This window comes from Cygnus atratus, chromosome 11 (assembly GCF_013377495.2).
Source record: "Cygnus atratus isolate AKBS03 ecotype Queensland, Australia chromosome 11, CAtr_DNAZoo_HiC_assembly, whole genome shotgun sequence".
NCBI lineage: Eukaryota > Metazoa > Chordata > Aves > Anseriformes > Anatidae > Cygnus > Cygnus atratus.
This window is the reverse complement of record NC_066372.1, coordinates 3,345,823-3,370,664: the sequence shown is the minus strand read 5'-3', so window position 1 is coordinate 3,370,664 and position 24,842 is coordinate 3,345,823. Positions and strand designations below refer to the sequence as shown.

The window sequence follows — 24,842 nt, the reverse complement described above, 5'->3', positions numbered from 1 at the left end:
TGTCTCAAAGCCAAGAAGAGATTATAATCCTTAAAGATTTTAAACATCTTAAAGAGATTATAATACTTAAAGTATTTTGTTTAAAGTATTTTTGTTGCCTAAAATGCTAAGCAAAATTACTTCTAATATTCCTTATTCCCATAAACAAATACACAAGAGAGTAAGTGGGAAATAGAGCTTGTTACAGTTTTTTTAGTTTTCTTTTTGCATTCCTTTTGCAAAGCACATTGTTAATATGCAAGGAAGATCACCAAGAACTCTGAAATAAGTAAGACTTTACATTTTCTTTTGAGGTTTCAAAACATTAGAGAGTACTAGCAGTTTTATCAACAGCTGATGTAAAGACAGGATAACAACTGTGGCAAAAAAAAAAAAAAAAAACCTTTCCAAGAGCAATTTTCTCCTTTCGTTCTGGTAAGAGCCTTGTTAAGGAGTAGTAAAAGATCTGTCCTGCTACCTGGTGTAACTGGGGTGGGAGATCACACAAACTCCTCTCCCTCAGGGCAGGTAGTTTGGAGAGACTGATGGTAATGCCCCTCTGGACAAGACTGTCTGCTTTCCCTTCCCACTAAGAAGCTGGACAGCACTATCACAGACTTTTGGGGATATCAGTGCATTACCACTTTTTTTTTTTAAAGCAAAAACTAATTTACAGAGTCTCACTTAAATATTTTCATGTCTGTCTTCTTATCTTCCTTAAAAGTCAACTTCTCCCTGTCTACTCTTTGTTTCCATCTTCCTGGTTCTTAATTACTTGGTTTTGCTATCTAAATCTAATGTACTTTATTGGCCCAAGCATAAGGTGATTTTATTTTACTTGAAATAGTCTTTCATTTACGTATTAACTAAATATATCTTGGATAAATGAAATTATTGGATAAATGAAATTACCAGATAAATAAAATCAGTCTGTTATAAACTCTTCATTGCATGTGGTTTTGATTCCCGTTTCATTTTCCTTGATACTTACTATGCAAATGCAACTGTTCATAACTAAAAAGAGCTGGTAGTCAGGGACATGCTAAAAGGATAACTCATTTCTGTGGTAAAATAGTGAAGAGGTATTAATTTAATCTTTCCAAAACCAAACTCTATTAATCCAAGATTAATCTAGTATTGAATCCAAGGCAACTCTCCTTTTTGACAAGTCATAAAAGTAATTACAAAACTTAGATTAAGAAGACAATGTTTTTTCTTTTTTCTCATCTGATGTAGTTCCACATTATTTTAGTGTGTTCTGTTTGGCAGGGGAAAAAAAGGACAGCTTAGTTCCATTTTAATTTCAGAGAAGTATTTATCTCAGTATTAATAAGAGTTTACACTGAAAAAGTCTGTAATGCAAGGTGGCATTTTTCTGAGGTTCAATGTAATAGTTATTCAGTAAAATTTAATAAGGTTAAATTTCCATTTCATAACATCTTTCATGACAAAGACACAGGCCTTTTCCAAATAAAATTCTAAAATCTCTAATTTAATAATGGCTAACCTTAGATTCTGGAATATTTTGCCTCTTTCCAATCAAATATTGACACACATTAGACATTCTTTGAAAATACCGTTATGAAATCAGTTCAGCCTTCAAGAATTCCTTCATCTAACATTTTTCCTTAAGTCCTACAAATATAGCAAGTGCAGTTTTTTCCTCTTATTATGCAGTACTTTTTGAAATGGTTAAAATGTATTAACTAACAAGAGTCTAGAGTTATACCCCAGAATTCACAAACAGCTGAAATAGCAAAATCCATTTTGATTCAAGAAAAGAGATTTCCAAATGTTCCACAATACACAGTATTGGGGAAAAAAAAAAAAAAAAAAAAGTTTTTGTAAGAATTTTAGAACAGCAGCTGGATTATAAATATTTATGTTAACCAGAAAAATAAATATCTTTTTTGTTAATGGTCATTCATGTATATTTCTCTACTTTCACCTGGGACATATATTTTTAAAATTGTCTGTTTACCACTGTGCTTCTTTCTGTTGAACAACTTCACTTTCATGAATTAGAGCAGAGATGTTCTCAGAGTGGATTTTTCTGTGATTTTTTTTCTTCCGAATCCTAAAGCTTTTCATATCTGTTCTGTATAAACATACTTGAAAATACCGAGGTAGGAAAAATAATTATGGTGGATCTTTTAAATATGAAAACTGAGAAAGTATTTACTGATTTCAGGCTAAACAGTTATTTTTTCTTGTGCTTTAGAAACTAAAAAATTCTAAATGCTTCAGTGGCTAGAAACATTGGAAGGTAATTTTTTCTTGAACTGGGGAATTATCTTTATTCCGAAGACTAAAGCTGATGATTGCCAGAACTTTAACTGAACCAATAATTTCAATTTAAAAGCTTACATAGCCTTTAAGGAAGTCATTAAAAACTTCTGATAATTTTCCTAAACAAGTGTTTGATACAGATTTTTTTTGAAAATACTTATCTTATTCCAGACAGAAAATCCAAGTATGGAGAGACCATATACGTTTAGGGATTTTGTTCTTCATCCAAGAAGGTTAGTAAATACCACCTCGAAATTCTTACTTTCATATGTAAATGATACTATTGTATAAGTTCTTGTATGTACGTAAATATTGTCTAGGTTTTCATGCTTTCATTAGAGAAATTTAAAAATCAATGGAGCAAGATATTTGCGATTCTACTAGAAAGCATTTGTTTAGATCCTCTTTCAGCTTGAAATTATTTCCTGCTTTCCTTTAAAAGCAGTCTCTGCCTGTTTCACATACAGTTTCATGTGACCTTAATTAAATAACAAAGCTTAAATTGAAAAGCTTCTCACATTTAAGAAGTCCTGTGATTTGAAAACAAGGAATTTTTAAATGATATGTAATGCTTCGATGTTAGGTGTTGCACATTTCATATTTGTTTTTAAAAAATATATTCCTAACCTTAAATCTGAGGAATTTGTAGCAATTTTTGTTAGAAAAAAATATATAAAATGCTTGTCAACATTTTTCAGATACTGCTTTCCAATTCAGAAATAAGATCAGAAGATACGGGAATCAGTAGATCTTTGTCAGCCACATTGTTAGCAGAAATAGTAATTTTGAAGTATTCTGCATTTTTTGATTTTAGATTGGATTTATTTTGAAGCCTTGAAAATTCGGTACCATTACAGAACTTTATTAAGAAAAACTATAAAAAGTCAACTTTGTGCTGAGAAACTTCAGAATAATCCTTCAGCTGTGTTTTCTTTAGCTATTTTATTCCTAGGTAACAACTTCATAAATGCACAGTAAGAATGTTTTTTTTTTCTCTCCTGCAGCCATAAGTCAAGAGTTAAAGGCCACCTTAGATTAAAAATGACTTACTTACCTAAAAGCAATGGATCTGAAGAAGAAACTACAGAACAGGCCGAAGAATTGGAGGTGGGAAAAGATGTATTTATTGCTGAGAAACTTAACAAATGGTTGGTCTTCAGACAGTAAGAGTAGTTACCATAAAAATGAATGTTAGAAATCACTAAGCTGTAAACAGTATTTTGTAAACAAACCAGTTAAATCCTATTGCTTGTATCTTGCTCTAAGCCTGCATAAAATAGGTTTTCTGACTGCAGCTTTTCTAAATAAAGGAGTGGTTTGTCAGTGTATCTAAGAAGGAAAACACATTAGACTTCTGATTTTGTGCTGATACTGCGTTGCCATATTTCCATGTAACTTTTCTTATTTTAGAATTAATGGCAGTATCAATGCCCAGTATTTTTACTGCTGTTTAACATTATTTAAGTGTAGCCAGCCAGACACTGACATCTTGTTTGTTTTAGAATTTCACCTTTCTCCGATTTATAGGCATACTTCTGATCTTAACTGTTTTACTTTGGAATCTTTAGTAAGCACATCCAGTTTAGATCAGTAGATCTCTTTTCAAGACCTTAAATTACTCTAATTAGCATAATCACTTCTGCTGTTACAAAATGTTATGCTCACCTGACTAGTATGTTGCAGCATATGTATGAAACTATTTAAAAACAAAACACTATTCCATGAATCCTGTTTATTTTCCTGAACTGGAATAAGCAACTCTTAATGCTAATGTGTTTAAGGAATTTGATTTTTAAGAATATGACTTCTGCATGCATCACCTGTTCTCTCATTTCTCAAGAAATATACACAATAAAACTAAGAGCCTAAGATATAGTAGGACTTCACCTTAAAAAGGTGGTGACTTAATAAATTGGAATACTTTTTTCAACTTTGTCAATATTAATTAAAAGTTGTTAATATTGTATCTCAGCCTGGGTGGATTATACTGGACCAACCAGATGCTGCTAACCAGCCACAACAGCAGCAGCAGCAATCTCCTCCACTGCCTTCAGGCTGGGAAGAAAGGCAAGACATCCTCGGCAGGACCTATTATGTCAATCATGAATTCAGGAGAACACAGTGGAAAAGACCAACTGCTCAGTAAGTCTTTTGTCCTGAAAATTCAAGCCTTATATTAATATTCAGTCTACACTGAAAGCAAGGGGAACTGGAAAATATATAACTTGAAAATTAGTAGAGACCTTTTGACATTGTAATCTTCAAGCCAATGTGTAATGGTCATTGACTAGTGGTCAATTTAACTGCACAGCACCCTTCCTGCTCTCTGGAAGTTGATATTCAAATTGAAACTGGTCACAGTTGTAAGAAATAATTACAGTGATGGAAAGAACTTCTTTTTTTCCTTCCAGATTTTGTCCCTTAGCATATGAATTACAAAAACAATACCTGAAATGCTATCTGGCTCTTTAGTTTTACTTACGCTTCCTATCAACATGAATAGTTTTCTTTAAACAGATTACATTAATCTGTATAGCTCGTGACTGCTTCTCTTTTTTTCCTCCAAAATGACTATAAAGTATGTTTTTGTTGTCGGAAGGTGAAGTGACTATGTATGCTGATACATATATATATATTTTTTTTCAATAGGGACAATGTAGCTGTTGCAGATATCGGTAACATGCAGTTGGAAGCCCAGCATGTATTCACTCATCGGCGACAGATATCAGAGGATACTGAAAATCTAGACAACAGAGATTCCCCTGAGGTAAAAACAAATATTTCTAAATATTTCTGAAATGTACATAGGTTTTTAACTTTAGTCAAAAAACTTGTTTTAAATATCGGTAACTTACACCTACTCTTAAAACTGTTTTTTTTTTTTTCCTTGTTTTCTATTTAAAGAGCTGGGAAATTATAACTGAAGATGAGGCAACAATGTATAGCAATGAGAACCCTCAAATACCTCTCCCACAGAATAATTGTGATATACAGACTCATCTTGCAGAAGAGTTGAATACCAGACTTAATACCTCTGGAAGTTCGGCTACTGGCCAGTCAACAGCCTATGTGGTAAATTATTTTTCTTGTTGTTCATACAGAAATATTTAGAATATTTTACACAATGTGTTACTACTGCTAGAAGTAGATGCATGAATACTTTGTATTAATTAATATATGCTTAATTTTATCACAGATTTTGAGAAATGAAGAGTAATTTTACGATAGAAGCCCATTTAAGCAACCATTTTATTGTTTACCACTTTACTTAGAGGGAGCAGGAATTTCTGCCTGAAACCCAAACAGACTTGTCAGCTATTTTTCAGCTTCTAAATCTACCTCTTATTCTAGTATTATGCTGGGTTGATTACTGCTGAAAAGCACAGATAAAGAAAGCTGTCTATGATTATCTTGATATCTAGGGGAATAGTTCTGTACTGTTAACTTCTTCCCCTAGGACAAGTTTAAAAATAACTAATTTTTCATTGTGAATATTGGGATAAGGTTTTATGACTGGGCTGAGTAAACCTGATGACTACATAGCAGTGAAAAGGAGACCTCACTCTTACAGTTCTACAACCTTTGCTCCAACTGTGAAACCTCTCTGACCTCCCAGTGAGTCCATTCGAGTGGCTAAAGCAGCAGAAAACACTTAGTTTTTCTCTCCAACTCTGTTTTTTGCTGTTTTAGCAAGCTGGAACAGCACCCTAGGTTGTCTAACAAATGCCATACCAGCAAAGGCAAAGTAGCAGGAGGATATGGCAAGGAGTGAGACTTGTCTTTTTGGTGGCAGTAAGCAATTAAATAAGCTCAGCTGTCTTGTGAAACTTGAACCTCACAAATGGCCTTGTAAACTGATATATATAAATACATGACTTAAGAAAACCATTGTCCATTGAGGAAAGCCTACAGAGGTGACCCAGACCATCTAATATGTAAGATCTTGCTATTTAAATGAAATCATCAGTTTTTGTGATGCTCAGATTGCCATTCCAAGTATGAATTGAAGGTAATTTTTTTTTTGTGAGATTGTGCAAAGGCATCTCCAGTGTTTCTGAAATAGCAAAATGAGAGCGACAAGACTTGATGTACTCAGAATCCTATGGAAAATGTTACTTCAGCTTGCTTGGTGGGTAGCTTAAGCACAGGAAGAAGCAGATGTTCAAGTTATTTGTAACAGACAATTAGAAATGACGGTCTTGCATCCCCTCACCTTTACCACTTTCTCCACTCCCCAAAAAAGAAATTTAAAAGCATACTTTTTCTTTGAAATATCCTAAAAGGGTACATTGATAGGGAATAAACCTTTAAGTAATTTTGGAACTTCTGGAGCAAGATGAAGTACAGTTGCTTGCAGGTGAAGTACAGTTGCAGATGAGATCTAAAAAATGCCTCTAGGCAAAAAAGCATGTGCCTATGCAAACTACAGGAATTGAATCACCTTTCTTGGAAAGCGGGTATCTCAGACTCTCATATCTTACTATTGATTTAATCTGCTCTCTGTAAAGTTGTGTTGGCTCTCATGTATCATAGGCTTTAGTCTACTACAAGATAATGCACTAAGTTCTATATTGTAAATTCAATTGTAATAAAACTGGTTGCAAGTAACTAATGTTTTAAATGCCAAAATGGCTATTGTTTTCAGAAGTTTCACAAACCTTTTAAAAAAATTTTCTTTGAAGTTACAATAGACACTGTGAACTTAATATTTGTAGTAATGTTATATTAGTTTACAAAATGTTATATTAAATTGATGTTTCAAAACAAATCAGACACTTTGTTGAAGATGAATATCACACTTAAAATTATTATAGTTTTCCTTGTTGACTGTTTGCTGTTATCCTTAAAGTTATAATAACACCTAATATGTCATTTCTCTCCCCTACTTCAAGAATCATTCTGGCAGAAGAGGTAGTCTGCAAACATACAGAGTTGAAGAGCAACCTGCACATCCGGTGGTATGTCACTGTCCAAAAAACACAGGCTTCTGTAGCACAGAAGTTGGAGGATGTAAAACTTTTTTTTAGCTATGTATAATGTCCTTCTGGTAGCTGTCCTGAACAAATTGCAATTATGAGAGTCTAGCAAGATTGTAGTTCATTGGTAAAGCTTCCTTCTTCCAACTTCATGTTTTCAGTTTAACATTAGTTTAATGCATGAATTGAGCTTGCAGAAGGAAGTCATCCTCCCATGACATTTTGTTTTTAAAATTGCTTGTTTTATAATAAAAGCTGTACCACTATCCTTATATTATGTTTTCATGGTGACACTGCAAACTTGCAATGAGTTCATAGCTGGAAGTACTGGGCTGGATCAGCCATGCCTAAACCACAAATCCTTTTAATCCTTTTAGATGAGGAGCTTGAATTAAAAATAAATGAGTAAAATGATTTGGTCACTTCATGCTTCAGTAAGTATTTAAGTACTTCTGTTCCATTTTATCCAATTGATAGTAAATCATGAGCCTACTGTTGTTGTCTTTTTGTTGTTGTTGTTTAATTCAGTAGAGGAAAGCCTTTTCATAGTCAATTTCATAGTTGTAACTGTTGTTCTTCTGTTATCATTAATATTTAGTTACTGCCTACTTCGTCTGGATTACCCCCAGGCTGGGAAGAAAGACAAGATGAAAAAGGGAGGTCATACTATATAGACCACAATTCTAGAACTACTACTTGGATAAAACCAGTTGTACAGGTACTTTCTGTTTTCTAATTATTAGTGTTTTCACTCATGCAACCTTTTAAGCACCTGACATAATAGAAGTTTAGAGATCTCTTTGAAATAAAATATTTGAAAGGCATAAAATGATAAAGTGCCACATAAAATATCTGAGGGAAGGCAACTAGAGCTAGGAACAGTAATACTTACAGCAAGTCACTCTACAAATGTACCAGGAAAGCCTTCTGGAGTGTGATAGCTGTTGGAGAAGCCTGAAAAACTTTATCTTTGGTAGCATAGTCTGTGATTGTTAGTTAACGTTGTTGATAAACAAATCTGTGTACTGTCTGGCATTTGCTTTATGCAATTGCTTTCATGAGTCAAGAAATATTGGTACCTTAACAGAAAAAATACGTTGCTCTTAAACGGCTTATGGTTTTTTGTCTTTTGTCCATAGATTGCTGTGGAAGCAGGTCAGTTGTCAACTGCACAAAGTACTTCTATAGCAAGACAACCACAAGCAACATCAAGTGATTTACCACAACAGTCTTCTAATCAGCAGCCTGAAATGGAGCAAGGTTTTCTCCCTAAAGGCTGGGAAGTTCGACATGCACCCAATGGGAGACCATTCTTTATTGACCACAATACCAAAACTACAACATGGGTAATGGAAAACTATTTTCATGGACCGAAATTCTAGTTCCTTTCAATTCAAAGTTTTGCTACTTTCAGCAAGATTGTATGGATTTCTTCAGTGTCAAGATTTCATTGCTGGCATCTTTCCTTCTTTTTTTTTTTTTTTTAAATTTTTTTTTAAAAAAAAAAAAGACTACAAATGTGAATATGATTTGTTGTCAGCAAAGATGGTGTTGTGATGCTGACATTTCACATTCAGGCAAAATAGCTGTGTTGTCTCTGTTAAGGAGCGTATGTGACAAAAATGCAAAGTCATTTAAAATACTTTTCATGAGTAGAACATCATGAATTTTACAGACTGTATTATCACTTGAAAGTTTACCTTGGAAGGAGGAAAACGTGTATGGGAATGAGTTTTGCAGATGTAACGCATCTCCTAAATGACATTTCCATCATAGCTGTCGAACTGTGATAGCTTATATGCAGTGTTCATAGAAATCAGATTTGTAAACTTATCTTCCAGTAAGAAATCCATTACCTTGAGCCTGTCACACACAGTATAGCACACAATGCAAATTTCTGTGAATTCTTGAAGCAGGTCAGGTGCAGCTGCAGTATGGATGAGGGTGTTGTACAACTATGGTTCCACGGAGTGGCGCTGCATACCACTAGTCAGTGCTATTAGATTGTCTTAAGCATTTGAAAAGTAGGTCAGTATTACTGTTGGATGAAAGGGAAATATAAAGAAATACATGAAACTGATTCAAAGTGAATGTTACTTTTTTCAGGATTATGGAAAGACATCACTTAATACAAGTATTTTTCCTCCCACCCCTCAAAACACAAATCACAAAATGAAAAAAACAAACAAACCATAAAAGCACAAAATGTCCCAGAAACCCTTTGGAAAGATGAATTTTCTCAATTTTCTCAAAAACTGAGTTGAGTGAGGGAATTTTTAATATTTAGAAAAGTGAGAGAATTTGAATAAATTTGAGTAAAAGATTATGATTGTGAAGTACTAGAAGGCTGAGAATCCCCAAGGAATCGCCTAGCTGTAGAATATGCAACAATTATCTTGTTGGTACTAGGCATATTCTTTACGTTAATATTAACAAGGAGGAAAACAAAATTAAAACAACACAAACCTCAAACCAGTTTTAACATGCTTGTTATTTTGCTTTCAAAGGAAGATCCAAGACTGAAAATTCCTGCTCATCTGAGGAGAAAAACTTCTTTAGATCCAGTAGATCTAGGGCCATTACCAGTAAGTAAACCATTTTACTTGTTTTGCAGGTATAACAATTTAGTTTAAACTAGCACTATCAAAATTTGTACATGAAAAAATGCAGCCTGCTGTTTTCATTAAAAAACAAAAAACAAAACTAAATTTTGAATTCCAGTGTTGAGAATAGATGTGTGGGACGGGGGAATCCCCAAAACTGCAGATCACCTTGGGTTCTATGCAAACTGTGTGGTTAGAAATTTATATTAAAAGTGTCTCCTTTTTATAGCCAGGTTGGGAAGAGAGAACTCACACAGATGGAAGAGTATTCTTCATAAACCACAGTATGTACAATGTACTGTTCTCCTACCGCTCATAATTTTATTAGTTAATGTTATCTAAATTAGTGTAACAAATTATGAAATGCCTTGCAGATACAAAGAAAACACAATGGGAGGATCCTCGACTGCAGAATGTGGCAATAACTGGACCAGTAAGTTCTGTTTATGTAGCTTCAATCATACTCTTGAAAACTGTGTAATAGAATCCAAACAAACTCTCATCATTTATCAGGTACCCTGGTCTAGAAGACAAAACTTCCATGGTATTTGAACAAGGCATTTTTATTTCTTGAAAGACTGTTCACAAGGCTTTCTGTGGAAGTGGTCTTTAAATGCCAGAAATAAAAATCATTTCAACAAGAAGATGGCTTTAAAAGGAATGAAATTAATTTCCAACGGAAAAATAATTATCTAGCCTTGATACTTAATCTGAAGTGCAAAATTACCAGGACTAATTGCAAAGATGGTACACATTATAATTATAGATGGGTTTTAGTGTTCAACTGATATCTGTGTTTATTAATAGCCCACATATGTAAACAACCTTCTCTGTCCATGGAAAATAGAGGTGTTTGTAGCCAGGTTTCTCATGATACAGCAAGGAAAGATTGTGTGTTATATAAGTCACCAGACATTTGGGCATTTTGATCTGGGCAAATCAGTGATTTTAATAAGTTACATCAGTTAATAGTGAAGTACAGAATAAAGTCTGTGGAACTGATAAACAAATGTTTTGATCAAAGCAGTACTTTTCATTTCAGATGTTTTGAGCTGTCCATAGATTGATACATTGAAAATACCCTTCATACTTAGTAAAAAATATGTATTCTTGTTTTCTCATAGCTTAAACATATTTTGTATGTTTTACAAATATAGACTGGTTTCTTACATTAATTGTTAGAGTATCTAAAGCAGTTTTTCAGTTTTTTTCTTCACTTTTTTTTTTTTTTCCAAAGGCTGTGCCTTACTCCAGAGACTATAAGCGGAAATATGAGTTCTTCAGAAAGAAATTGAAGAAACAGGTTAGTAATCAGCAGCAGTCTAGCAGCAGGTTAATAAATGTGTGCCCCTAAACATAGGAAGGCTTAGGTTACAGTAAAAATAAATTGAATGTCTCTAACCTGCTTAGAGAATGTTAGAAGGAATTTCTGATTGCAAATACACTTACGAAGCAACAACTTGATTACAATTAGTGTTTAATCTAACAGGTTTTTGACTATGGAGCCATGAGACTGAAAGCAATCTAATTGAAAAGCAGAAATTTTAAAAGATTAAAAAGTTAGCCTAGAAGTAGCCTGTCAGCAGAAAAATTGGGAAATCACTGATACAGCATATAATAGTTTTGGAAGTCAAAATATGGAAATAGAAATTCTCTAAATAGATTTTAAACTGTCCAGATAGAAATCTGATCAGGCTAGATGACTAATAAATTGTTAGAGCCTTAAAATCTTAAATCTATAAATCTCATTTGCAAGTTCTTCTTAAACTGGCAGTGACAAGTATATTTATAACACTTAGCATCTGGATATCCAGATAACAATACATCTCTGCACAATTGCCATTCAATTCAGTATCCTTGGGTGTTATTTTATATATTGTATTTTTTTTATATTTATATAATATTATAGATATTATATATATAATTTTGTATTTATGTAAAATAATAGCCTTTGAGTTTAGACCTGTATTTCACCTTTTAACTACCAAATTTGTCTCTAGCCTTTCTGAAACATATGCATTTTGAGCTGACTTGTAAATTGTATGTAATTACATAACACATCTAATTTTTTTGTGTTCATAGTTAAAACAAGCTTACCATCTATTCAAATGTTATTACCCTAATCTGAGAAGTGATAGACAGTTCGTGCCTACAATATAATCGTAGCAATTTACGAAATAGACGTGTAGATTGTAAACTGTACATTACCATTGCCTTTTAAGCACTCACAACTATCTAAATGGTAATTAAAGTAATAGGTTGATTTAAATTGAGATTGACTTATTGAATACTATTTTAATCAGTTACATTTAGGTTTAGAAATTAATTGTACTGTTCTTTGAAGTTCTTTTCTGAAACATTTATTTGCAACTCAAAATAAGATGTTTGTACTCTTTCGCTTTCTGACATAGTGAAAAAGACCTGTGTATTTCAGCCACTTTGTAAATTTGATATATATTGTACATTATTTTGCAGTTTAGAAAATGTCAAATAATGCACTCTAATCACCCCAACTTAATTATTTTTTGTTTGCATCTTGGACCAAGCTAGTTTTGGATATAAACAAGCATTAGATTTAAAGGCAGCATTCCATTCTTTTCCCCCACTTTGGGCAATTCTGCATTCAGAAATCCATTATTTCTATGCAACGTATGACTAGTTCTTTGAAATCTGAAATATATTGAGTTTCATTGCGTCATTGTCATCTGGCAAAATGGGTTGAAACTGTTCCATTTTTATGAATTTCTGAATTTTGCCTAAAGTAATTGCTGAAGTAAACTGGCTGAAAACAAGTGAAATCAAGAATATATTCTGTTCTCATTTAATACTTCAGCAAAGTTTTATCCCAGGTTTATAGGGGACTTGCTCTGAAAGCGCAGCAGCAAGTTATGATCTCCTTGGATATTTCTTTGTTTAAACATTTTCATATATGAAAGTCAATAGAAACCTTGTGGCTTGTTCCTGTGACTTCAAATTCTAAGTAGGTTGATTTTTCTTTTAATATTGTAAGAATACTTTTTTGTCCTATCATTCTGTTTTCTTATTTCTTTTCGTTTCTTATTTTTTAGAGTGATATTCCAAACAGATTTGAAATGAAAATTCATCGCACAACAATCCTTGAGGATTCTTATAGAAGAATTATAGCTGTAAAGAGAGCAGATTTCCTTAAAGCGAGACTCTGGATTGAATTTGATGGTGAAAAAGGTTTAGACTATGGAGGAGTGGCCAGGGAATGGTTCTTCCTTCTCTCTAAGGAAATGTTTAATCCTTATTATGGATTGTTTGAATATTCAGCTACGTAAGTAATGCAGGTCCAGAAGACTTGAGTTAAGTTAAGGAGATCAATTCTATTTCTCCTGTGTACTTTGAGAATTGAATTACTTTTTTTTTTCTCCTTTCTTCTCCCTCCTAAACCATGTGAGGGTTTAGTTGATAATAACTGAAATACTCTGTAACTAGTTCTTAACTTGTTAGAAGAATATTGTGGAAACAATATCAGTATTTTTTTTCAGCAGTAAGCCATGTCATCTTTACATAGACAAAGGTACACCTGCAACCATCCACTACTTACAGTATGAAGAGCCAATATTTAACATATAATGCTGAGAATATTATTCTAACTCCTTTAAAATTAATCAGAGTTAAGCACTTCTCTTTGATATATCTCTAACTTTCAAAGGTAGTTTGTGGTGTTTAAAAAATGTTACTTCTGCTAAGCTAATAGAATCTTCCATTGAGTATTAGTTAACTATTAGTTTAGTGATTTCCTAATCCAAATACTTTTTTTCTTTAACTTTGTGAAAAGTTGTATCTGATTTAATTAATGATATCTTTCAGATCTTCTGATGTGGGACCATTCTAATAGTACAAAAATTTGTGTTTTTGTTTCTCTTTCCTGCTGCTTCCCTCAACTTCAGAGATAACTATACTCTGCAGATCAACCCAAACTCTGGACTCTGCAATGAAGATCATCTGTCATATTTCAAGTTTATAGGTCGAGTAGCTGGAATGGCTGTTTACCACGGCAAACTTTTGGATGGTTAGTATTTATTTTATATAATATGATGTTTAGATTAAAATTGTGCACATGTTGAATTTTGTTACCTACTGTTCAATTTTTGTTCTTCTTTAAAGCCTTTTTTATTCGTCCTTTTTACAAGATGATGCTACAAAAACCAATAACACTTCATGATATGGAGTCTGTGGTATGTAATTTACCTCTCTCATATGTTATGTTACATGTTAGGTTTTCATGTTAAGTTTTTCCTGTATAACATTAATGACATTGTGAAGGTTGAAAGTGTACAATTCAAGGAAATTTTAGGATACAGCCTTAATAAAACTAAGTTGCATAGGAATTAAAACTTTCAATGGAAAACAGACGGACCTAAACTCTGTTCTGTCAGTTATGCTGTATTGAAAACTTGATGCTAAACTTTATGATGTTTCTAAACATATTTTTGACAGTAAGATTCTTAGAATTAAATATAAATACTAACATCTCTGGGATCCCTGTGCCACTGTGTTTTTTAAAGTAGTTTGTGTATTTTGATTATTAAACAGAAACATATTGCTTAAACTTCCAGAGGTTGAAAATATTTATTAGTAATTCAGTATACTATTTTCAGAGGAAACAGCCTTTTGATAAGTTTTGTTTGTTTGTTTCCCTGATAATGGTTCTTACCTGGAGCAGCTGTGGCAGAGTGATTTTTCTATTAAATCTCTTTAATCTGTTACTCAAATTTGAGCAGTTACTTTCTGGTAAAGGAAACAAGTATTTATTTGTTCCATTCTTTGTTCCTGATGCTTACAGTAACTGTGCTTTTAAGAAGCGCAAGTTATTGTGTTTTAATAACTAACCAACTAAGTATATTTCTCAACAATTCCTGAGGTTGAGACATTAATGATTAAATATAATCATTGTCAAACGGACAGCACTCCTCTCATACTTAAATTTGAGCAGCCTTTTTCAGAATTACTAGTTTGTGCATCCAGTTTGAATCCTGATGGAATTTCTTTTTATTTGGCCATTTTTCTTTGAAGAGCTGTACTGTAGCAGGAATGTCTACATCAGAGCTGTAGAAGACGTGAGCTCAAATACGTGTGAAATAAATACCCAGGTACCAGCTAGGCATTACATCAGTTTGTAAACCTCACAGGCCTCTTCAAAGGCCTATGCTGGAACACCATTTGTACTAGTGCCACCTCTTGGCACCAAAGTAGTTAGACTGGCATAGTTATTTTTAAAACTAAACCTGACACCAAACACTGAAAGGTTTCCCATCATTGTCCTGTACATCTGTGCTTCTTGAAACAGAAGCTTTTCCTAATGCAGAAGACCAGACCCCATGTAGTACTGTATCTGGAAAGGGAATGCTATGTTCTACTTTGTCATGTCCCCATGAGAATATTGACGATAGTGAATGAAAGAAACAAGAGAAAATCTGATCTATAGTTTATGCTTGGAAAATATTTGTCATAGATAAAATGCAATTAAATATGTTCTTATTTCACATTTTTTCCCCAAATTTTAAGCTATACACTATTGTGTTGAGGATTCATTGCTAGAAGCTTTCCAATATATCTGCTTTTCAGGGTCCTTGAAACATAATTCTTCTCCCTTTAGTAGAGAAGTATTTGTTGTTGGCTTTGACAGTTAAATATAATGAAATCACTATTGCACTTGGTCTGCAAAAGACCAGAAGTTTTTTAATCCAGTTGGTATTAGTTTAAGAAACACTGATTTTTGCTGTGTCTACTTCAGATAAATCTTGTGTATTAATTCATTAAACTTTTAATTTTCTCTTTTAGGATAGTGAATATTACAATTCTCTGAGATGGATTCTTGAAAATGATCCAGCAGAGCTGGACCTTAGATTTATAGTTGATGAAGAACTTTTTGGACAGGTTAGTATGCTTATGTTAAGCAGAATAGACAAATGAAACAAAACATTTGACCTGTGAAATTAGCTGATTTTATCTTTATGGTATTAAGAACACCTTAAAAAAAAATATCCATCATTCAGTCATGTTGGTTTGTTTACTCAGCTTCTTCCTTTAGCTGGCACATACTCATTCAGTGCTTTGTTAGTCTGGAAGTGACGTGACTTGGAAATAAGCACAGCCTTAAAAACAATAGCTTATGCTTTTTTCTTAATACTTGCATTGAAATGTAGCTAGCTGTTGCTGTGAATGCAAATAAGACTAAAATATCCATATACCCATTACTTAATCTAGGGGATAGATTGTTCTTACATGATTCACTGAAAGTATGTGCCCTTTTGGAAATGACTGGAGTTGTAAATTTCCCTCAGAGGTAATAATAGTGTGGGTGGGGTTTTTTGTTTGTTTGTTTTAAGCTGTACAAGATAACTATGGAATAAACCAGTTTAGTGTTATGTAGAATGTTGTCTGAGATGCAGGTCACACAGAAATACCATAGGTATTTCCACCTTACAGGTGCCAGTGAGATTTAAGTAGGATAATAAGCCTTTGTGGTCTTGTGTAACTAAATTAGATCCTAAGTAGGAGCATGAAAAAGTGCATTTGTAATAAATTGGAAAATGAGGTATTTGTCTACTGAGGTGCTGGTGGTATGAATCATTAAGTAACTGATATGCATATGGATTCACTTATTTACTGGAGCAATGGCTGGAACTGTTCTGTAAGTGTTTTTCCTGGGAATTTGGAAAAAAGGCCTGGTAATTGGATGTGCAGTTAGTGAAGCCAGCACTACTGAAAACCTGTGTACAAATTTAAGAGCAGCTCCAATCACTGGAGCAGGTCAAAGAAAATCAACATTGCCACACTGTAGTCTGGTATCCCTGAATAATACATTAGGAAAAAAAATCCATTTATTCAAGCGACCTGTGAAACAGGTTCTGTTTCTCATAGATTTGACATTCTGTATTCAAAGTTACCTAAATTACCTAATATTAATGCATGAATTGTTACATGTGTATCTCATATAAGGCTAATTCTATGTACCAAATTTAGACCCATCAACATGAACTGAAAAGTGGTGGATCAGAAATAGTTGTCACCAACAAGAACAAGAGAGACTATATTCAGTAAGTAGTGGTCACTGTGCAATATATCTTCCTGGATAGCCCCTCTGATAATTGGGGTTATGTGTTGGCTATAATACACAAAACAACTTGATTTTGTTACAAATTGTTTTTATTTAAAATGTTCAATTTTTTTTACAGTCTTGTAATACAGTGGAGATTTGTGAGCAGAGTACAGAAACAAATGGCAGCCTTTAAAGAGGTATAATTTTAAATACAAAAGGTATTTTTAGAATTTGTTGCATGTAATCTTAAGAAAAATTTTTTAGAATGTGACATCGTAAAGACCCACGGATAGCTTTGTTACAGGTATAAAAAAAGCAGTGGCACTTTTTGAATTTTCTCAGTCTTAAGTAGTTTTGGTAAATGTTTACTGAAATGTTTAATTCATATTGAAAAGTTGGCTTATTCCTCAATCCTGGCTGACAGCTTTAGCAGTAGTGTAAATTATTTAATGAATTCTGAAAAAATAAAAATGAGATCAGACTAATAGGATTAAATTAAACTAGTTGGCTTATCCATATTTGTATAAGTAATATTACATATTTGACTTTCAAAGTTATATGTTCACCATTGAGTGGAGCACAGTAAAGAAATGTGAAATATGTCAGAATTAAGTGTACTATAATCACACAGGGGACTGCTGGTGTCCAAAGATCTGTATTTGATAAACATAAGCTTAGACTCTATTTACTATAATTAAAATACAATTCTTAGTAAACGAAGATGCTTAAATATTGTTAACTTGATTTTAAAAACTTCCCTCACCTTTTTTAGGGCTTTTTTGAACTAATACCTCAGGATCTGATTAAAATTTTTGATGAAAATGAGCTGGAGGTAAGTATATCATGGAAAGGAAAACAAATATGCTGGAAGTTAATGTTACTGACTTACACTTTCCTTGGTTTGATTGTTTTTTGTTTTTTTTTTTTTTCCTATTTATGTAGTTGTTAATGTGTGGACTGGGAGATGTGGATGTGGCTGATTGGAAACTACATACAAAATACAAAAATGGCTACAATGTAAACCATCAAGTAATACAATGGTTCTGGAAGGTATCATTAAATTCTTTTTTTTTTTTTTTTTTAACAAGAAAACCTGTTCAAAAGCTGCGTCTTTTCAGCTTTCAGCTATGTTAGGTTATCATGTGATTCACCAGTAGTTAGGTAAATATTTGTACACTAAAACTCCTGAGAAAGTTGGTAAGAAAACCATACATGAGATGCACGGTAAGAATACAATATGCTACTGATAACTTACCTTTTTCCAAAAAAAAAAAAAAAAAAAGTCTGGGGTTGAATATTTTTGTGTAGTTTTCTGTGGCATTGATATACTTAAGAGGCATTAAAGTCTTCTGTTTGATAAAACAGGAATTTGGCTGCTAGTTCATAACATCAAGAAACTTAAAATAAAAAAAATATAGAGGCAGAATCTTCAAGGGAAGTATTTTACAGCTTGCAAAATGAGCAACCGTGTTCTTATTAATGCTGTTAAAAATTGTTGACTTAATGGCTTTTAGCAATAGGCAAAGAAGTAGACGACGTCATTAAATATATATATATATATTCTTATATATATGTAAAATAAAGAAAAAATCTTCTATGTAAAATCATAATTTAAACCTCAACTAAATCTTAAATTTTAATTATTATCGTACATAGGCAGTCTTAATGATGGACTCTGAAAAGAGAATAAGATTACTGCAATTTGTTACTGGCACATCACGTGTACCTATGAATGGGTTTGCTGAGCTGTATGGTGAGTACTTATGAGTGTGTTCACAGTTAATTAACAAAACATGATACTGAAGTTTTCACAATATTTGTCATTAAAAATTTCTTTTTCAATTTCTGCTTTAAAATGAATGTATTCTGACAGGTATAAGAAGAAAAGTTAGCAAAGACTCACTTAGATCACACACACATTTCCCATGTTCTAGAAATACTTCATTTTAATTCTCTTTTTCAGAGTTTTTAAATGTATAGGACTTTTCCAATGAATCTAGATTTTGAAGCTCTAAAGAGCTGCAAAAATCCCTGTTTAACACTTTATTCAGCTTGAAGAAGATTCTGTTGCATAAAGTGCAAAGACACGCTGGCATCAGCAGTTAACTGCAGATTCTTGAGTTCCCTAACTGCTTTTACCTGCCCACAAGCTGCACTTAGATACAATTGTTTGTAAGGATATACTGTGAATTGGACTACTGAAATGACATGGGTTAAACATAAAGCCAAAGGAGAAGTAGTGAACCTACCATAGGGAGGGTGGAACAAGCAGATGGCTGTGGGGAGTAGACTTTAATAGCAAAGCCAGAAAGCCCACTGTGGTAAGACTGTGGGCAAGCAGATAGGACAGCCCACAAAGGGTGGGGATGTTTTTGCTTCTGGGAAATCTGTTTTCAGCTGCCATCAGCTACTATGTTTTCTGCTAGACTACTTTATTAAGGCTAAAATGTGAATGCAACTGAGTGAACATTGAATAAACATTTCCGTCTTTGTAAACAAGACAGTGATTTATGAAACAGCAGAATTATGAACAAATACCAGCCGTTATTTCACCTTCCCCATTTCACCGTCATCATTTTCATCTTAAATACTTGGTTGACCTTTTTTTCCATTCCATCAGTGAATGACTTGTGAGTTCCGATGAGAAGGACAGTGCCTGCAGCAGACTTGAGGCATGTCTACTGTTGCACCTGATCTGTGGTACTGCTGGAGCTGCAGTACGTGTTTATCACAATGGAACTTGATCAAAATTCTGCTGCCTCTGGGATTTTTTTTATTTATCTAAAAATACTGCCAGAGGTAGAATTAAGGAATGATATATGGAAAGAAACAGTTGAAGCACTTAGCTCCTTGCTGCCCAGGGATTGGGATATCCTTAGGCAGTCTTCTGGCATTTCTCTAGTTCTGTTCACTCCTGATGAAAAATTCAATGAGCAGTTGTCTTGCACAGTGCTTTTTGTTTCTTTCTTTTACAGTTATTTCTGCTTTACTGTGGTCAGCATGCCATCCTCACAAAACCCCAGTATTGAGCACAGTCACATTTCCAGTACCTGCTTGTATTTGAAGAACTGTAGGTGGTTCTTCAGCGCTCCGTGTTGGTACGTGGCTTTTTGCTACTGCCGGGCTGCCACTTTGGTTCCTGCTCCCCACGTCTGGGCTGTGTTTCGTGGGGCTTGCTTCCTAGCGGCACATCTCCCTCTTGTGGTCAAGCGAGGGATTTCTGCTCATAAAAACGGAGTGCTAATCGACCGAAATTTGAGAACTAGGGAACAAAACAGATGGGGCTTTCTTGTTTGTATTTCTTGTCTTTGCCCCCGTTCTGCCTTGTCAGCCATTAGTTTATTAGTTGGACAGCTAAAATACAGGCTTACTCCCACGTAGCTGTTAAAAGGGAGTTTGATCTTCATCTCGCATAGTAGAATGCATTGCCAGGTATAGAGCTGTTTCTTTGCTTCATCCTTCTTCTGGGCTTGCTTTCTAGTTGCCTTTTCTAACCAGCCCTTTGTGCTGAACAACCATGGAGCTGGAAATATTCCCACAACTACTCATCTATCCATCCCACTCGATATTTTAGGATAAAGTGCTCAGTGTCTGCTCTCATCTGTCAAATTCTTTCACTAAACTTGTACATAGTGTAGTTTCTGTGCACTGTTTGCTATTTCCTGCCTTTTTGTATATGCTAATAGTAGTGGGAGGATTTTCTCCTCCTCTTGTTTTATTTTCACTTTGGGGATGTATTGTCTGGTGTTTTTGTTTTTTTTTTTTTAATATGTGTTGGCTAATATCTTCCAAATCTACTTCTGCAACTTTGTGTGCAGTCATCTTATTTGTTAATGGTATACTGTGCATATTTGTTATTAGCATTATCATTTAATTTTATTATGAATATGTATACACTTTTTTCATTTCTCCATAAAACCACAAAGGAAATCTTTTTGAACTGCCAGTTGTAACTTGTATAGTCAAAAAAAATTTTGGAGCAGTCATGAAAAAAGGAAAGGTGACTATCAGAATTCTAACCAAAATAATTTTGTAGGTGTTGTGTAGAGTACCTTTAGCCGTATACATCAGCTGTCATTACTACTACTCATCTGAAACATATTTCACATTTTCCATTTTAAAGGCAGAGAGCTACTCCTTCTTGGGAGCTTCCAATTTGTATTGGTGGTCTCCTTGTAGAATAGCACCCAACATCAGAGGTCATCTCCTGTTCTCTGACAAAACAGAGATTTTGTATTACAGTCTTTTTTGAGACACACAAATGCTCTCAACGTCTTAAGGAAGTGGTTACAAAATACCCTTTGTATCCACTTGGGGCTGGTTGATAGATTCAAGAAACTTTCAGTTATGACATGCTGTAAGACAGTTGCTGAAGACACAGGTGTAGCAGGAGCTGCAGCTGCTAGCCACAAGTTCTCTCAGGTGCTTATCTGCATCTCTGGAGTTACATGTATGGTCACTGCATTTCAGAAAGTTCTCAGTTACTTGGCTCTGTTGTTGCCTAGGTAAAGGTAGATAGTGAATAATTTCTGCCAGGTTTTAAAGCTTGGCACTTTGTGATAAACATGTCTAAATTTTTACATGAAAAAAAATATGAAAATTTATTTATAGAACTCTCTTCTGTATAAAATTTTCAATGCTAGATACTATGCATATGCTTTTAGCTCTTAGACTTTGGAGTTTAAGGTGTAAAAGTCTCTTGAAAATAAGATGTAGCAAGAAATAATTAAAAGTATCAGTAAATTGGGATTGATGACCACTGTATACACTGTATTTGATTCATACAGGTAGCTCCTGTACTAAAGTCATAATTGTATGACAAAAGAACAATATATTTCATAATTTGAATTTCTAATGATTAAGAAATCAGGTGAGAATTGAAGTATTCTTCCTTGCAGGTTCAAATGGACCACAATTGTTTACAGTTGAACAGTGGGGTACCCCGGAAAAACTGCCAAGAGCTCATACCTGGTGAGTATTTAATTTAGGTAAACTATGTCCTTAAGTTAGTAATAAAAATATTTAAGTGTTTTTTTCTGTTTTTCAGCTTTAATCGCTTGGATTTGCCTCCTTATGACTCCTTTGAAGATTTATGGGATAAACTTCTTCTAGCGATTGAAAATACTCAGGGTTTTGATGGGGTTGATTAAGCCACAGACAAAAATTTTATCGGTCCAGTGCTGCAACTTCATTTCAAGGGTTTACAAACGGATTTGAATTTTCCAGGGACTACCGTTATATTTAGCCACATGGATATTAAATCTTCATAATATCACTTGTAAAATAAGTATTAAAAAATTCACTAACTTTTGAAAATGCATATTGCCATTTCCACAGTTTTGTGTACTTTGCTGATAACTACAATATATACATTGGATGGGCCAGTACGAAGTAAGTCAAAAACTAAAGTGTTTTTAAGCAGTTGCCTCTTACAGTATTTGACAGACTGTCCTGCAGTAAACTACTGAAGTAAAACTGTGAAGAAATCTTTGCAGAGGTTGTAAATTTGAATTGCTGCTTTAAGAGAAACAACTGAAATTATTAATCAGTTAAAGATACAAACACACTTTGTGTACTGCAATATCATCATCTGTGCTGCTTCAGGCTGTTTGCTACAGATCTGTCCAAAGCACCTTATAATTCAGCATATTAGGTAAAACATTGTAAAGCATTTATTTGCATCATCAGCCATCAGTTTGCAGAACATTGACTTGCTTACACATTTTTTTTAAAATTTGTTTCTATCTTGCTGTTGTTAAAACTGTAACAAAATCAGGAATTTTTATAAGACACAAGCAGCATAAGTCTGATTTGTAATGAGAAATTATATCCTTTTTTTGTCTGAATTTGTATACTGTCATTGATTTATTGAGTGTTCATCACTTTTTTTGGATAAATTTGTAGTTCAATGATGGATGTTTTCAATTCAGCCTTTTTGCAACAAACTAATCTTAAAGCAAAATTTTTATGAGTATCACAGAGTATTAGTTACTGGTAGTTAGAGGCCTTTATTATCCATTCTTGCAGTATTGCACTACATAACAATAAAGAACATGTTTACAGGGTTTTCTGGGCCAAGTTCAGCAGTCTGATATGTGCAAACTTCTCGGAACTGTACAGCGGTTATGCACATGTAACCAGGGGCAGAATTTGGTTCTGTAATATGTTTACAGATTATGCTAGTTTCTATAGCTACGTTTTTATATTTTTCTCCACTGTTAGTCTAGAAACCAAGCTTGTTAATACAGTATAACCAAAGTCATAACCAACAATGTGCAATTTATTGTAGATCAATTTGTCATATAAATATCAGTTTGATTTCTTTTGTAAATGTGGACTTTTTTTGTATTAATTTTAACTTTTTTTTGAGCAAGTGCTGGTTAAAATGAATTGCCAACTTGGTTCTAAAAGAAAAAAATTATATACCTGTCTTGCTCTAATTTGAACATTTTGTTACCAATATGATCTGAGGATATGACAGTATCTAGCTTTGGCCAGCAAATTTCTGTTTAGTCACAGTCTTTACAAATATGCAAGAAGGACGTGTAGCACATCTCTATTAAAAAATATGTAAATTATGTAACAAATGTAATGGGTCTTACGGGATATTTAAAATCCCCCTTTGTTTTATTCTTTGACTAGGTTGTTAGAGCTGAGAATACTACATGTAAATAGAGGTAACTTATACAGATTTCCCAAATCTATATGCAGTTTTGTAAAAACATGAATGATATATCAGTAAATCTGTATAGATTTGAATGTAGCAGTATTTGTTGCATACTTTAAAGTATAAAATGAGGATCCTGAGAGCAGTAAATAAAAGTTTATTCTAATAAGTTGTGGCTTGGTTATTTCAAGTGCAAGTCACTAGTCTTGAACTAATATGAATTGGATTTATTTTTTTTTTTTTTTAGTACTGATAAGTACATTATGGGCAGTAGTTCCACCATAATGAAGTACTGCATTTATGTAGCTGTTGAGGTGCAGAAACAGTTTTTCCCTGTATTCTGCTCTGGACATGCAATCTTTGAAAAATTAAAGAAATGTTTTTATAAAAACTGTAGCTAACTGCAAGCCTTCATTGTATTGTCAGCCTAGAAACACTACACAGCAGAGAGGCAAAGGTGGATTCCCCACAGAAACTAGAGCTGATTTTCTGGCCCTGTTCACCTGCTGTGGGAACACCCTTCTCAGCTGGTGACAAGCACACAGCTAACAGACATCAGTGGTGAGTGCAGCAGGGCAAAGAAAAGGGCCCAAAACTTTGGTCCTAAACAGCATGGACTGCCCAGTAGTGGTGGGTATGTGCCACAGGGCATGGTCTCCAATGCCAGCTATGGAAAGCACCCTGGTGTACCAGAGGGAGGGAGCTCCTAGGGAAGGATGCTGCTGCCATCATGGAGTGCCTGGTGCCTCTTCTGGGACCTGGGGACTCGCTGGCTTTACCCGCAGGAGCTGTGCTGTGGGCAAGGTGCTAAGCTGCCCAATGAAAGAGCTACAGGAGAAGTAAGCAGACTTTACAGCATCAGGGAGGATGAAGAGCAGGACGTCACCAGGATCTTCACAAAGACCTTGTGGAGGCAGATGATCCAACCACGCAGTGAGAGTAAGAAGGGGCAGCTGGAAGTCATAGGTGGGCAGGTGCTAGATGGAAATTCCCAAGATGGGCAAAGCTGGAAGCTTGTGACTTCTGGCAGCAGAAGAAAGGCTTTTTCTCCACCATAAGGTATGAATTTTCACAATTATTTTGGTGCTGTTACAGACTAAGAAAAGAACAAGTTATGTTAGGGGAGGGTTTGTAAGCGGCTGGGCCTGAACCAAGTGTTCACACTGATAGGTGGTGGGTGACAGAAGATGAAGAGTCCCCTGCTGCAGGCTTTAAAGTAGGTTTGTTGAGGAATGGTAATACCAGCCTGTTAAGTG

At 34.1% G+C, this 24,842-nt stretch overlaps 1 protein-coding gene across 5 annotated transcripts in view; it reads left to right on the top strand.

Annotated features, from left to right (window-relative positions):
• NEDD4 (NEDD4 E3 ubiquitin protein ligase) overlaps positions 1-23,973 on the top strand; it is a 56,365-nt gene extending 32,392 nt beyond the window's left edge. For 2 of the 5 annotated variants that reach the window (XM_050713108.1, XM_050713106.1), the window contains 23 exons: positions 2,440-2,501; positions 3,273-3,375; positions 4,241-4,410; positions 4,918-5,035; positions 5,173-5,340; positions 7,161-7,226; positions 7,843-7,962; positions 8,384-8,590; positions 9,752-9,829; positions 10,077-10,131; positions 10,222-10,280; positions 11,085-11,150; positions 12,916-13,145; positions 13,765-13,886; positions 13,982-14,052; positions 15,659-15,754; positions 16,844-16,917; positions 17,056-17,116; positions 17,692-17,751; positions 17,862-17,969; positions 18,576-18,672; positions 21,818-21,890; positions 21,967-23,753. In XM_050713108.1, coding sequence (XP_050569065.1) covers positions 2,440-2,501; positions 3,273-3,375; positions 4,241-4,410; positions 4,918-5,035; positions 5,173-5,340; positions 7,161-7,226; positions 7,843-7,962; positions 8,384-8,590; positions 9,752-9,829; positions 10,077-10,131; positions 10,222-10,280; positions 11,085-11,150; positions 12,916-13,145; positions 13,765-13,886; positions 13,982-14,052; positions 15,659-15,754; positions 16,844-16,917; positions 17,056-17,116; positions 17,692-17,751; positions 17,862-17,969; positions 18,576-18,672; positions 21,818-21,890; positions 21,967-22,069 — 2,367 coding nt within the window. In that variant the 3' untranslated portion in view covers positions 22,070-23,753. Of the gene's footprint in view, positions 1-2,439; positions 2,502-3,272; positions 3,376-4,240; positions 4,411-4,917; positions 5,036-5,172; positions 5,341-7,160; positions 7,227-7,842; positions 7,963-8,383; positions 8,591-9,751; positions 9,830-10,076; positions 10,132-10,221; positions 10,281-11,084; positions 11,151-12,915; positions 13,146-13,764; positions 13,887-13,981; positions 14,053-15,658; positions 15,755-16,843; positions 16,918-17,055; positions 17,117-17,691; positions 17,752-17,861; positions 17,970-18,575; positions 18,673-21,817; positions 21,891-21,966 lie in introns of all 5 variants that reach the window. The other 3 variants (XM_035553752.2, XM_050713107.1, XM_035553751.2) reach the window with 3 other exon arrangements.
• Positions 23,974-24,842: the final 869 nt, after the last annotated feature.